This window comes from Chrysoperla carnea, chromosome 5 (assembly GCF_905475395.1).
Source record: "Chrysoperla carnea chromosome 5, inChrCarn1.1, whole genome shotgun sequence".
NCBI lineage: Eukaryota > Metazoa > Arthropoda > Insecta > Neuroptera > Chrysopidae > Chrysoperla > Chrysoperla carnea.
Window position 1 is genome coordinate 42,006,798 of NC_058341.1, and position 13,577 is coordinate 42,020,374.

At 28.2% G+C, this 13,577-nt stretch overlaps 3 protein-coding genes across 3 annotated transcripts; 1 reads left to right on the forward strand and 2 right to left on the reverse strand.

The window, feature by feature from the left end:
- Positions 1-258: 258 nt before the first annotated feature.
- Positions 259-3,266, forward strand: LOC123300447 (beta-ureidopropionase). Its single transcript, XM_044883022.1, has 7 exons — positions 259-455; positions 1,387-1,634; positions 1,737-1,831; positions 2,105-2,311; positions 2,384-2,494; positions 2,707-3,000; positions 3,063-3,266. Exons 1-7 carry the CDS (start codon positions 349-351, stop codon positions 3,159-3,161), a joined length of 1,161 nt encoding a protein of 386 aa, XP_044738957.1. The 5' UTR covers positions 259-348; the 3' UTR covers positions 3,162-3,266.
- LOC123301179 (zinc finger protein 600-like) lies at positions 3,189-7,874 on the reverse strand. The gene is made up of 8 exons (XM_044883913.1): positions 7,684-7,874; positions 7,426-7,621; positions 7,116-7,364; positions 6,791-6,960; positions 5,719-5,874; positions 5,144-5,549; positions 3,966-4,212; positions 3,189-3,294 (listed from the first exon to the last, which is right to left on the reverse strand). The coding sequence occupies exons 1-8, from the start codon at positions 7,723-7,725 to the stop codon at positions 3,189-3,191; spliced, it is 1,572 nt and encodes a 523-aa protein (XP_044739848.1). The 5' UTR covers positions 7,726-7,874.
- Positions 7,875-8,507: 633 nt separating this feature from the next.
- Positions 8,508-13,168, reverse strand: LOC123299714 (squamous cell carcinoma antigen recognized by T-cells 3-like). Its single transcript, XM_044882023.1, has 8 exons — positions 13,026-13,168; positions 12,689-12,962; positions 11,938-12,626; positions 10,802-11,073; positions 10,554-10,743; positions 9,788-10,348; positions 8,804-9,222; positions 8,508-8,738 (listed from the first exon to the last, which is right to left on the reverse strand). Exons 1-8 carry the CDS (start codon positions 13,152-13,154, stop codon positions 8,612-8,614), a joined length of 2,661 nt encoding a protein of 886 aa, XP_044737958.1. The 5' UTR covers positions 13,155-13,168; the 3' UTR covers positions 8,508-8,611.
- Between the last annotated feature and the right edge of the window lie 409 nt (positions 13,169-13,577).

Genomic DNA, 13,577 nt, shown 5'->3' on the forward strand with positions numbered 1-13,577 from the left:
ATATGATAATTTTAAAGTCGATGCTTATAATATTTATGTTACATTTCAAAAACTAGTAGAAAAACAAACGTATTACTTTGAAAAGTGCAGTATTTTTAATACCGACACTGTATATTTTGTTTATTTTTACAAGGGAATTATTTAAAACCATAAATTATCCCGTTTTTATTTTCATATAGCTATTTATACAACGTGTCCTTGAAATTTTAATGCTTTCTTTCTTATAAACTGATAATAACGTTGTTTAAATATTGTTACTGACTAGTCAGTTTTAAGTAGGAATTCATATCTGGAGTGTGCAGAGTGTAATATAAATTACTCAATTAATAAACAACAAAAAAAAAAAACATGTCAAATAAAACGGAGATCGAAAGTTTAGAACAAATTTTAAATGAACACATACCTAATGATAAACTACAGGAAGTTAAAAGGATTCTTTATGGAAAAGAACTGAAGTAAGTTTCAAAATCATTTTACCTTTTTTATGAAGTTATGAAAAATAATTTTATTGTTTTATCTATTAACATATTTTATAAAGCCCGGTTTCTCAATCCATAGTTACATACGTTAAACTGGGTTCATTTGTTTTAAAATTGTGTTATGAGCCAATCAAATTGAAATATTTTAGGACAGGTATCAAAATAGTGCAATTTGATTGGTTAATAAAATTTTCCTGCTGCTTTACCTTTCTGCTGTCATCATTGACCTATTGCTATCAAAATATTGATAATAAATCGCCTACATAGATACATATTTTTTACGTTTATGGACAATTTTTACGAAATATTATTAACGCAAGCTAAACTATGCTATGTAAGTACATACGCCCAAATACATAATGCCCAAAAACTTTAAAATACCTATATTACAGTTTCTGTATTTTGTAATCTTAATTATGAGCATTGTAAAATTTTAAATTTTTAGTTCTGATTCTTGCTTGTTTCGATTCATTTAGGCTAATCACGAACCCATATAACCAGGAAGTGAAACTCTAGTGGAGAAGGTAACAGGAATAAAGACGCCTATTTAGGTGAGATCTAGTCTTTGGTCGCTGCGTATTTTGTATTGCGCATCAGGCTGTCTTTTGTTTTCAATTTTTTGTCTTTTGTTTTCAATCAATTGAAAGTAATTGAAAATAATGTCAATTGTGTGAACATCGCTTTCTTTTTCGTTCGAGAGATAGACAGCCTGATGCACAGTACAAAGAACCGTCGTCTAGACCCCGCCAAGATAGGCGCCGTATATTCAGCCAGGGGCGCTTATAGCTTGGCACAGGAGTTTCACTTCCTTGTTATATTGGTTCGTACCCTCGCTTATTTCGATTCATATAGGCCTTTATAATATTAAATTTTTCTAAATTCAAACTTTTCAATCTTTTTTCTTTAGACAGTTGCCAATTCAACACCTACATCTTGAGGATGATTTAGACGTCCAAGGATACGCTTTCGAATGTCCATTAGAATCAACACGATCTCCAAGAATTGTAAGAGTAGCAGCAATTCAAAATAAAATTTGCTGCCCCACAACTGAGCCAATTATTAAACAAAGACAAGCAATTTTTGATCGGATTCGTGCCATTATTGATATTGCTGGTGCTAATAATGTTAATGTTTTATGTTTGCAAGAAGCATGGCGTAAGTATAGTGTAGACCGGAACGTACATAGTCGTTCAACTCATGTTATATATCGATGAATAGAATGAAACGAGTTATTATAAACTATAATTTTTTTTAAAGCAATGCCCTTTGCATTTTGTACCCGAGAAAAACAACCATGGTGTGAGTTTGCAGAATCAGCTGAAGATGGTCCATCAACAGAATTTTTGAAACAGGTAAATTTATGCTGTTAATTCCTTTCCGTAAAAAATAATAAATATAGTTAAAATTTATTTGCTTACTCCAATGGAAAGCGTAACAACTGTATTTATATCTGGCCCTATAACAACATGTATAATAAAGAATAATAAAGAGCAATGGGTTGAAGAGCAAGAAAAGAAAGATATAAAAAAATTGCAGAAAATATATCTCAAATAAAGACCGGGTTTTATTAAACAAATTAATAAAGGTCGCAGATTTCATTAAATAAATTATGAAACTTGTTTCAGTTAGCTATTAAATACAATATGGTTATAATAAATTCCATTTTGGAGCGTGACGAAAAACATGGTGACACAATATGGAATACCGCAGTTGTAATCAATAACTACGGTAAAGTGATTGGTAAACACCGAAAAAATCACATACCTAGAGTTGGCGATTTTAATGAATCTACTTATTATTATGAAGGAAACACTGGACATCCAGTTTTTCAAGTAATACAATTATTTCGAACTTAATATAATAGTCAATTAAAATTATACTAATAAAGGTCCATTTTCTTTTAGACACAATATGGTAAAATTGCAATAAATATTTGTTATGGTCGCCATCATCCTCAAAATTGGATGATGTTTGGATTAAATGGTGCTGAAATTGTATTCAATCCTTCGGCAACGGTAAGAAATTGCATGCAGAAATTACCAGAACATTTGAAATTAAATATTTAATTTCAAGATATAATTAAATATGAACATAGCTCATGAGCAAAATTTATTTACAAACGTTTGTCACGACCGAATATTTGCATGTAAATTTAAGACAGATTACTTATCGTTCATGAGTAGCGATTTGTGTGAATTTAGTTTTATTTTATATTTTTCAATTGTAGGTTGGAAATTTGAGCGAACCATTATGGGGAATTGAAGCTAGAAACGCGGCTATAGCTAATAGTTATTATACTGTAGCAATTAATCGAGTAGGTACAGAAGAGTTCCCCAATGAATTTACATCAGGTGACGGTAAACCTGCACATCGTAATTTCGGACATTTTTATGGATCTAGTTACATTAGTGCCCCTGATGGTTCTCGAACTCCTGGTTTGTCACGAGTTCAAGATGGATTATTATTTGCAGATATTGATTTGAATTTATGCCGACAAGCTAAAGATAATTGGGGATTCAGAGTAAGAAACTATAATATAGAAATTATTAAACCATTGACTAAAATGATTTGTATATATTTTAGATGACACAACGTCTGGATTTGTATGCTGAATCATTTTCGAGAGCTGCAAGCCAAAATTTCGAGCCCCAAATAATTTACGACACTTGTAGTGAAAAATAATTTGATTTTATTAAAAAAAATATATTTTTATACAGTCTTTTTATGAGTTTTTTCATGTCTTAATTGATGTGATGAGCTTATAAAAGATTTGGAACAATGCCTGCATTTATAAGGTCTTTCTTTTGTATGACTCCTGGAAAAATATTATATTTATTTAATAAATTTTTTTTTTAACCTTTTAGTGTAATTTAAGCAATGAACTTGAGTTCTGTCAGAAATTGAATATGTGCAATCGAAAGCTTGTTTATTTTTCCAATGCGCTTATGTTGATTTTTATACGAGCTTCTAAGACCGAGTTATTCGCCGACAAAACAATATAGACATTTTTCACATTAAATCTCCTCAAGTAATGACCTTACAGAAATAAATCTGAACTTATGCGAAAACTTAAACCTGTTTTTTTTTTTTTCATAATATGTTAACAATTTCCTAGTTATTTATAAACTTTGAACAGGTGTACGGGTTTCTAAAAATTTTGTTATACAAAATCCAATAAAAATTCTCAAAAGCTTGTTCATTTCTCTTAAAAGCTCGCTACTATTCAACCTCATTCGAGCTTTCTAAGTTATTCACTTTAGAATCATAATTGGTATTTTTTACTTTAATTTCCTCAATGGACTTTAATTGATTAGGGTAAAAACAGGAATGAAATAACGAACAAATGAAATAAAATCAAATCGGAAATGAAATAATGCAAAAGTTGGGCTTAAGTAGGCAATAGAGTTCCTCATTCCTAGAGAACCCGATACTTAAATTACACTACAGTACAATTAATATAAATATAACGTAATAAATAAATATTACCGTTTATGTATTACTAAATCCGCTTGTTTGAAAAACACCTTTCCACAATTCGTAAACGAACAAACGAAATTTTTTTCCTGCTTATGTACACGTCTAATATGTGTATAAAGGGAATCGGCTGTTAATTTTTTATCACAATAATCACAGTTTACAAAATTTGATGAATGATTTCGTAGATGGCGATACATCGAGGAGTTATGAGCGAATACTGCACCACAAATCTTACAAACATTTTGTTTAAGAAAATCTAAAAAATTTTGCTCATAAATATTGTTTTATAGATCAAACCCATATCTGTTGCAATTTAAAGCTGCACTTTGCTCAGTAGAGAATTTTACAAAACTTTTTATTGATTCATAAGAATGGATCTGAATAAAATATAGAAATTATTAATGCGAAAATATACAAATATGGTAGAATCTCTAGCTTTTTCGTCAATATGGTGAGTAAAATAGAACTAAATATAAAATCTGTGAATATGTGATATTGCGCTTATATTTGCAATTAAGGATGTACGAGCGCCAAGACAATTTTGGATAAAAGGCTTCATTTTTTTTACATGAAAAAAAAGTCCAACCAAGTCTAAATTAAAAAAATGTCAGGGAGGGTTGTCTTAGTATTTAAATAAATAAATGCTTTCAAAAGTAGGCATATTTAACATTGTTTTTATGGGAAAATGGTAAATTAATGATATGTTTATATAGGTTTCTCCAAAACTAGTCGGTGTAAATTAAAAAAAAAAAAAAAACTATTTAATTTGAAATTAAAACCTTAGTAAATTATTGAAAAAAATAAACTTAATAATAACTACTACTTTGATGGTGAATTATCATATAACTTGGCAATATAAGACGAACAGTAAGAATAAAATTTTTCGATACCTGGAGTAATTTTAAAAATATTGATATTTTTTTAAAATTTATTTAGCTTTCGATATTTTGAAAAATTTTTGGTAGATATAGAAAAATTATATTCTTATTTTTCGTCTACATTCATGAAGTTATAACAAAATTCATCATCAAAGTTGAAAATAAGGTATAAATAATTTCAACCCTAAGTCTAAAATTTCCTTGGAGCTCGTACTACCTTAACATTTTTTCTTTTAATCTATAATTTCTTAGGCTCCACCAGCATTTCACATAACACAATTATATTATATATACTATGCAAAAATTTACCATCTTTAATATCAACTAAATTTTTCAATGGACTTTTTAATTTATTTTCACTTGAATAATCAGTATCGGTATTGATCTCCAATTCTGTTCTCTCTGTTTGATAATCTGATAATTCATTTAATTGATTGTTTAAATTCATCTGTGTTAAATCCATAGAACTGTTGATAGATTTTAATGGACTCAAAATTAATGTATTATCTTCAAAATTATCCGATAAATCATTCTGATGTTTAGTTTCCAAATCAATGTCTAATTGTGATAATAAACCATTCATAATCTGCGTCCAATCACTTGTTAAATTTAATGATGAATTTTCCTCACGATCATCACTGCTTTCATTATTTTTATTGTTACTATTTTCAAGAAAACAATTATGCAACTTTATTTCTTTGATAGTTGAAAACGACTAAAACCGTTAAAAATATTTATATCGATTAAAAATATTATATTTTGAAGTGTATGTTTTAGTCAGGGCTTCCTTATTCAATCTCCGTAATTTAAATTAGCCATTCGATTCACCAAAAACTTCAAAACGAACAACTGCGGAGATTTCCGAACAATTGAAGCATACTTACTTTTAAACAAGATTTACAGGATATATTTTGATCTTTTTCATGAATAATTTCATGTTGGCGAACATCTTGCAAATATTGAAAAGTTTTTCCACATACATAACAATAAAATTTTCGATCGTTGCCATTATTTGAGGGTTCTTTTGTATCCTTATATGACTAAAAATTTATAAGATTTTACAATCAATACGTCAAGCTTAAGAAGTATATATAATATACGAAAATTACTGGAGTATTTCATTTTGTCGTGTAAATAGGGAATATTCATGTATTTTTTTTATATTTTTAATTCATTGTTTACACTGTTAAAACAAAGTAAAAAATATAAATACTATACTTAAAAATGCTGTATTTAAGTGTTAAAAAATATTTAAAATACATTATAATTTTGAGATATTTAAACACTTTAAAAAATAAATTTACAACACAGAATTTACACTGGTTATTATTAAGTTTTCTAATAAAAAGCCGTAGAATAGTATAATTTAATGAAATATGCTAAAAATGTAAGTAATTAATATCATACAGTATGTCAACAAATTTGACAAGCTCGTACTATGAAGTCACGTCCGTATAAAAATTTGAATTTCCGTTTTAGAAATTTTTAAATGCCCTCACTGAATTTGTACTTTTATTAAATAATTTTAAGTAATTAAAAAGATATTAATTACTAAAATAATGGTTTAGTTGAAATATCTAGTAAATAAAGTTACGGAAGAAAAATATTTGAACCAAATTTAAATTTCATGAATATTCCCTATCTTCCAAGTGAAATTCCAACCGTATCGAATGTACAGCTTTGAATGGTCAAGCAGAATAAAAATTTTTTGGGGTACAGTAAGTAACTTGTATAAGATTTAATTTTTGCAAAAATCTCTCTGGGAACTTAATATTTTGTTCTAAATCGGCAATTTGCAGTCTGGCAACATGAGCTTTTGATTTTCTGAGAGAATCAGTTAGCAAATCTTGTCTTTCACATTTTGCGCACTTAACTCTTTTGAGATCTGAGCCTCGACTGGTTCAGATTTTCATAATCATATTTGAGGAAAGTTAATAAAAATAAAAAAAAACATACTTTATCATGAAATAACATATGTTTTCTTAAAATTGTTATTTCACTAAAGCGCTTATCACACTTCTCACATTGATACGGCTTAATACCATCGTGTTTACGTATATGACGTAAAAAATTCGAAATATGATGAAATGATTGTCCACATTTTTCGCAAATTTTCTTGTTGGTTCCTATAGATTAAATAAATATTGAATTATTCCGACAAAAACATATAAGATGTCCCAGAATTATCTCATGCAGACAGCTCACAGTAATAGAAAAAGAAAGGATTTTTATTTTCTATGTGACTGTATTATTGTCATACTGGAACGTTCAGGATACATACCTAGGTGTACATTTAAATGGGCTTTTAGGTCGGTGCCAGTAAAAAATCGTTTATCGCAAATTTTACAATCGAAATTTCTTTCATTTAAATGTACTCGCCGATTATGGTAATCTAAACGCGAAGGCCGACTATAACTTTTATTGCATCCTTCTTCTGAACATTTATATTCCCTGATTTGAAAATGGAATTGTTTTTCATGTTCTCTTAATTGAGATTGAGTTCTAAAGGTATTGTTTTCCAAACATTTTTCTACAAAACAAGACAAAATTAGTTATGTAGAATATAATCAATATTTGCATATTTTTAGTACCACATTTCCAATTTCTTTCCCCACTATGTTTTTGTAAATGTCCATAATATTGTATTTCACGTTCAAAACTTTTACCACATAAATCACAAATATAATTATTTAAGTCTGGCTCTGTCTTATCGAATTTTGGGATTTTTGTAAATATGCGCCTTTTGGAGAGAGAATTAGATTTTTCGGGTAATAAATTGTTAAAAATCTGGAAATAAGTTTGATATTTTTTACTTGAATTTTTTTTCTTTATTTAAATAGAAATATAACCTTTAAACGATCTTCAAAATTTAATAATTGTTCTGTTTCCATTTTCTAATGTCTTATTGAATACTTTTATTCGATTAAAATTATAAATGACAATTTATGAAAATATACATAACATTTTTAATACACAGGACCGTGCTATGTATTTTTAGGGTACTTGTTTTGACGTTTTAAGTAGGTACAAAAAAATAAGCATGGAAAATCTGGCGCTGTCTGGCGAGTGAAGCATGAACTTTTAATAAGGACTAAACATAAACCTAATGCCGGTTTTCCACTAAAAAGACAAACAAAAACAATACTCAAACTGCAACTTTTTGAAAACTGACGTGTTTTGTTTTGGGAAGCGATTCGAGTTTTGTTTTTTGCGATAATTAAAGATATTTTGTTTTGTCGGTTGGTGATAAACATGTCAAAAACATAACTCGAACAAAATGTAGCTCGCTTGATGGAAAAGAGAGTTTTGGATTTGTTTCGGTTTTGTTTTTCAACAAAAACTCAACTTATTTTATCAACACCAACCTTTGATAAAGAGAATGTGACATCATACTATCCATTTTTCGTTGAAATGTAAATCTGTTTTTGAGAGAAAAAATGGATAATAAATACACATCCTTCATTTTATAATCTTATTTTATTAAATTTATTTCGATTATATTTTATTAAATTTCAATTTTCTTTTTATATCTTATTTTTTAATTAACACAAAACACATACATTCTTTTTCAATATACAATACGAACTTTATTCAATACAAAATTAATTAATCATAATTATCTACGCATCTCGAGAGTAAATTAAACAATGAAAATAAAAATAAAATTCACGAATTAATAATTAAATAAACAAAATACTCTTTTATTTAATAAAAACACAAAAAAAAAAAAGAAATTATATAAATATTGGATAATTAACAAAAGTTATTTAATTTTTATTATTTTAGTAACATTTTACGAAAATCATCATTTGACTTTGGTTTATTTTCGGTATCATTCGTTGAACTTTGTACCACTTTCTTTTGCACGATCGTGGGTACGAGCGGTATTTGTATTCGACTTTTCCTGTTAAAAAAGGATTAATAAGTTAATTTAATAATAGCCATTGAATAAATAATAATTAAAATTACCTTATACCAGGTTCTTTATATCCAGTATCACCAGCATCTTTCAAATTTCTTTGTGGTGGAGCACTAATAGCCACACTAATAACATGTCCATCAATTTCAGTATTGTCCGTTTTAATTAAAGCCCGTGAAGCATCTGCTACTTGTTCGAATTCAACATACGCTATACCTTTAAAATGACCGTTTCGATAGCATACCATTCGAATATCTTTTATTTTACCATGTGGTGCGAAAATTTTTTCTATTTCTTCTTGTGTTATCTTCAAAGGTAAACCTTTAACAAATAATTTATGTTGTTCTCTGGTTGTGGAATATTTAAATGCTTGTTCGCGTTTCTCTTTTGCAGTTTTACAGCGTGAAATAAATACAGGACGATCGTCTAATCTTTCTCTGTCTCTTTTCAAAACTTCGTCAACTTCTTTCTGCAAATAATAAACACGAATTAAAAAAAAAAATCATTTTAATTTAAATAATGTTTATAGGCTTTTAAGGAAGACATATGATTTTTTCTAAAAGTTATTGACACAGCTTGGTTCAGTTGGTTCTATAACTTTTATTTATTCTGAGAGTTGGTTTGTTGTTCCTTAATTTCACAGCCTTCCGGCTTATATTCTACTTCGGAAATGCACAAGACTGATATAATTTTCAAGTTCTTCATCATCATCTTACGGTCTAAAAAGGCAGAGAGGAACCTATAAAGGACTACAAGACAAGAAGTAACATCCAAGATATTCTGCTGATATCATCTGCTTGTAGGCAACGTAGTAGCGGCTATTACAGAGCATTGGGTTCTCCCAAAAGGTTCTCACAATCATTTTAAAATGCAAATATTGTTTCCGTTATGAAGCATTGAATCTAATTTTGTATTACAAACTGAATTTTCAGCGGGATGAATAATTCTATATATTTTTAAAATTGCTGTTTTTGTTTTAATCTTTATGAACACCAAATTTATTAAAATAGTTTATATACTTAATAAAAACTTACCGCAGAGTTCAATTCTACATAACCAAAACCTTTACTTCGTCCTTTGAAATCTTTAACCAATCGCAAACTTTTCACTGTACCGAAAAATTGCGTTAATCGATCTTCATCAACAGCATAATCTAAATTACTCACAAATACTGTACGACTTTCTGTTTCTGGATCCATTTCAACTGGTGGTTGATATCCTTTATCATTTCTTTGATTTTGTTTTTCCGCACTTTTTTCCTCCATGTTTAATTTCGATATGGCATTTAATTCACTTTCAATTGATTTAGTTTTTTTAGTTACACGTTCTTCGGGTTCTTTATACTCAGATTTACGTTTTCTATCTGTGTTACGATTGTCATTTTTATCATGTTTTTTTTCATAGTTTTGATTATTTTTTATAGTTTTTTGTTTTTCATATGATTTTATTTCATCGTAGGTTTGTCGTTCAAGTTTAACTTTCTTCCATTTTTCTATAACTTCAAAGCATTTACCATTACATTCCATTATTGTTTGTATTGTTCCGCATTCACGTTCATAATTTAACCACGAATCAGCAATTTTATTCGGCCAATCCTAAAATTCATTCAACGCAAGTAATTTAAAAAGAAATAGGGAACAGCAAGGTATGCCTAAAAATCCTTTAAATTTTTCCCTATACTGGCTACTCATGTTTTGGTAGGTCTGTGAAGATAGAGATTTGGGGTATAATAAACATACGAAGTCGAGAAAGAAAAAAATGGGGCAAAGACACAAAAAAAATACTATAATTATTACTGACCTTAGTAGCATTTAATGCCCGAAGATGAGCTCGACGAACATGTTTAGCATCACCAAATCGAATTTCTAAATTTAAAAATTCTAACCATAGATCTGCCGTATCTTTAGGACCATATTTTATAATATCAGTCCATATTTTCCTGGCAGCTTCCATGTCTTTAAATATAGAGCCTTCAATTCTTGCCCAAAACCTAGAAAAAATTATTTTTTAATTTTTAAATTTAAACAAAAAAAAATACCCATACTTACTGTGAAATTGAACAGTTTGGATCGCCTTGCGCACCCCAAGTTTCGTATAAATGCGTATTTGCTTTCGTAAATACACTACGTAAGTAGTCTTCATTCAATTCAACTTTTTTCGTATCAGTTTCCATTGCATTTCCATCTGCCGATTCAGAAATTTTCGATAAATATGAGGAGACTGCTCGCTTACAATGTTCCAAATAACATAACCATAGTAAAAGCTGGGATCTTGCATCATGACTACAAGCTACAAGACCCAATTCGAATTCTTTTGTTATCTAGGAAAAGAAATAGCAAGCATGAAATTTTTAAGTTCTTTTTGAAACTACAAAATGATTTGAAATGTGAAAAAACCTTTTCATTTATGAAAAATGGAAGAAAAGTATAATTATAAATAATCTCGAAAAATGTACATAAAATTGTCAAATGATATTATTTTTTTTTTTAAATAATAAACCTTAATAATTCCCAGTAAATCATATTCCGTGATAATTCCGAATATTCATGTATTTTTTTTTTATATTTTTAATTCATTGTTTTCACCGTTATAACAAAGTAAAAAATATAAATACTGCTTAAAAATGCTGTATTTAAGTGTAAAAAAATATTTAAAATACATTATAATTTTGAGATATTTAAACGCAGTTTTTTGGCGCTCTCTGTTGATGACGTATAAGTACGTGATCTGTCAATTAGTGACAATGTATAATTTACACTTAAAAAAAAATGAATTTACACACGTTATTATTAAGTTTTCTAATAAAAAGCCGTAGAATAGTATAATCTAATGAAATATGCTAAAAATGTAAGTAATTAATATCATACAGTATGTCAACAAATTTGACAAGCTCGTACTATGAAGTCACGTCCGTACAAAAATTTGAATTTTCGTTTTAGAAATTTTTAAATGCCCTCACTGAATTTGTACTTTTATTAATTAATTTTAAGTAATTAAAAAGATATTAATTACTAAAATAATGGTTTAGTTGAAATGTCCAGTCGTTAAAGTTACGGAAGAAAAATATTTGAACCAAATTTAAATTTCATGAATATTTCCTATTTATTTCAGTGTATACAGGGTATTTAAAATAAAAACTAATTATATTATTTGTAATATGTTAAATATTATTAGTTAAACTTACCGTATCGTGGTCTTTTTCAAAATACTCTAATGTTTGTAAAAAATAAACCCAAAGACTAGAATTCCACGAACAATTACGAACAGAACGTTTACATACATTTAATGCTAATGATTCTGTACCTAAGTTTACAGTATGTTTACAATATTTTAACCAAAATTCTGCATTTAATGGAACATCATTTACAGCCCTTTCATACAGAATATTAACACGATTTGGATATGAACCTTCATAATCTATATACTTTTCATAATAATCCAATTTTTCTATATCATTTTTCGCATTCATTACATCCTCTTCATACGGTGAGATTTTTTTAAAATCTCTTTGCGATTTTTCGTATATATATTCATAATCTGATAACTTTGTGATAACTTCATCTTTTCGTGGTAGTTCTTTAATCCAATTCTGTAATTCTTCGTAAGTTACTTCCATGTCACTCAATGGAACTGAAAGTTGTCGTTTGAATATGGAAGCTACACGATGAGCTTGTATTAACCATTCTTCGGATTGAACATCAGCTATCAAACTTAAATGAGCAAGTTCAAATTCTCGATATGCGTCCCAAATAAGACTACCTTGTGGTACATGCAGTCCTGCTGCACTTATTGCTCGTTCAAATAATTCGCGTATTTTTTCGATATTAGGGTTTTTTAATCCAAATTGGACATACTCCAACCAGACATTAACCGCTGTAAATTCAAAACCAAAGTTAAACTTTATATCTATTATTTCTGTATTAAAATTTGCTTACACAAATAATCTTGAACAGCTTTTTCAAATAGTTGAGTAACTTTTTCAATTTCGGTTTCTGAATTTGCAATTGCTATTTCGCTTTTAATCCACAAAAGCCATAAATCACCAGTTAATGGATACACTGCACTGAATTTTTCAAATGTTTTCCGTAATCCATCGATGTCAGTTAATTGCCTGCGAATTTTAACTAAATTTTCATATGCGGCATAATCATAATAATTCTCCTGAAGTCTCTTTTCTAATTCCTCAGCTTGTAATTCTAATTCACGCTCCTTAAATGTGTTTACATATTTTTCTTTAGTATGCTTAGTATTTTCCTAGTTAAAATAGTTTACCTTTTCTTCGTCATCTTCATCTTCTGACGATGCTGAATCATTATTTGGTATTACTTCCATACTTCCAGCTTCAGATAAAATATCTTCATCATTTGAATTTGACATCTTTACTAAAAAAATTATTCCCATATACGAAGTGAAAAAGTAATATGGCTTCTGTTTATATTTTGATAAAAACAGAGACATCTAGTAGTTTTAAATTGAACTAAGCTAACTAATATACAGCTTAAAATACTAACGTACAGATGTCGCAAGCTATGTTATAAAGTGGTACATTGTTATTAATTTAAAGTTTATTCGAATTTTCTAAATTTTATTAAAATAAATGCCTTAAATAAAAGTTTGTTACAATAAATAATATCAATTGAAGAAATGTTAATATTATTCAATAATAAAACCAGTTATACTACTAATTATTCATATTTAATATAAGAGGCGTATTAAGAAGATTTTTTTCAATGTTAATTGTTTGTGGATATTTGATATTTATAGATTACGGATCTGTTGAATGGTCAATTAACTACTTGTAGACGTAAAAATATATTGAAATAC

Excerpts from the sequence above, each read along its gene's own strand:
- LOC123301179 (XM_044883913.1), bottom strand. The coding sequence starts at position 7,725 with ATGGAAACAGAACAATTATTAAATTTTGAAGATCGTTTAAAG. Across the intron at positions 7,622-7,683 it reads ATTTTGAAGATCGTTTAAAG|ATTTTTAACAATTTATTACC; the intron begins GTTATATTTCTA and ends ACTTATTTCCAG. Across the intron at positions 5,550-5,718 it reads CCTGTAAATCTTGTTTAAAA|TCGTTTTCAACTATCAAAGA; the intron begins GTAAGTATGCTT and ends TAACGGTTTTAG.
- LOC123300447 (XM_044883022.1), top strand. The coding sequence starts at position 349 with ATGTCAAATAAAACGGAGATCGAAAGTTTAGAACAAATTTTAAATGAA. Across the intron at positions 456-1,386 it reads CTTTATGGAAAAGAACTGAA|ACAGTTGCCAATTCAACACC; the intron begins GTAAGTTTCAAA and ends TTTTTTCTTTAG. Across the intron at positions 1,635-1,736 it reads ATGTTTGCAAGAAGCATGGC|CAATGCCCTTTGCATTTTGT; the intron begins GTAAGTATAGTG and ends TTTTTTTTAAAG.
- LOC123299714 (XM_044882023.1), bottom strand. The coding sequence starts at position 13,154 with ATGGGAATAATTTTTTTAGTAAAGATGTCAAATTCAAATGATGAAGAT. Across the intron at positions 10,744-10,801 it reads CCAAACTGTTCAATTTCACA|GTTTTGGGCAAGAATTGAAG; the intron begins GTAAGTATGGGT and ends AATTTTTTCTAG. Across the intron at positions 10,349-10,553 it reads GGGCATTAAATGCTACTAAG|GATTGGCCGAATAAAATTGC; the intron begins GTCAGTAATAAT and ends AATGAATTTTAG.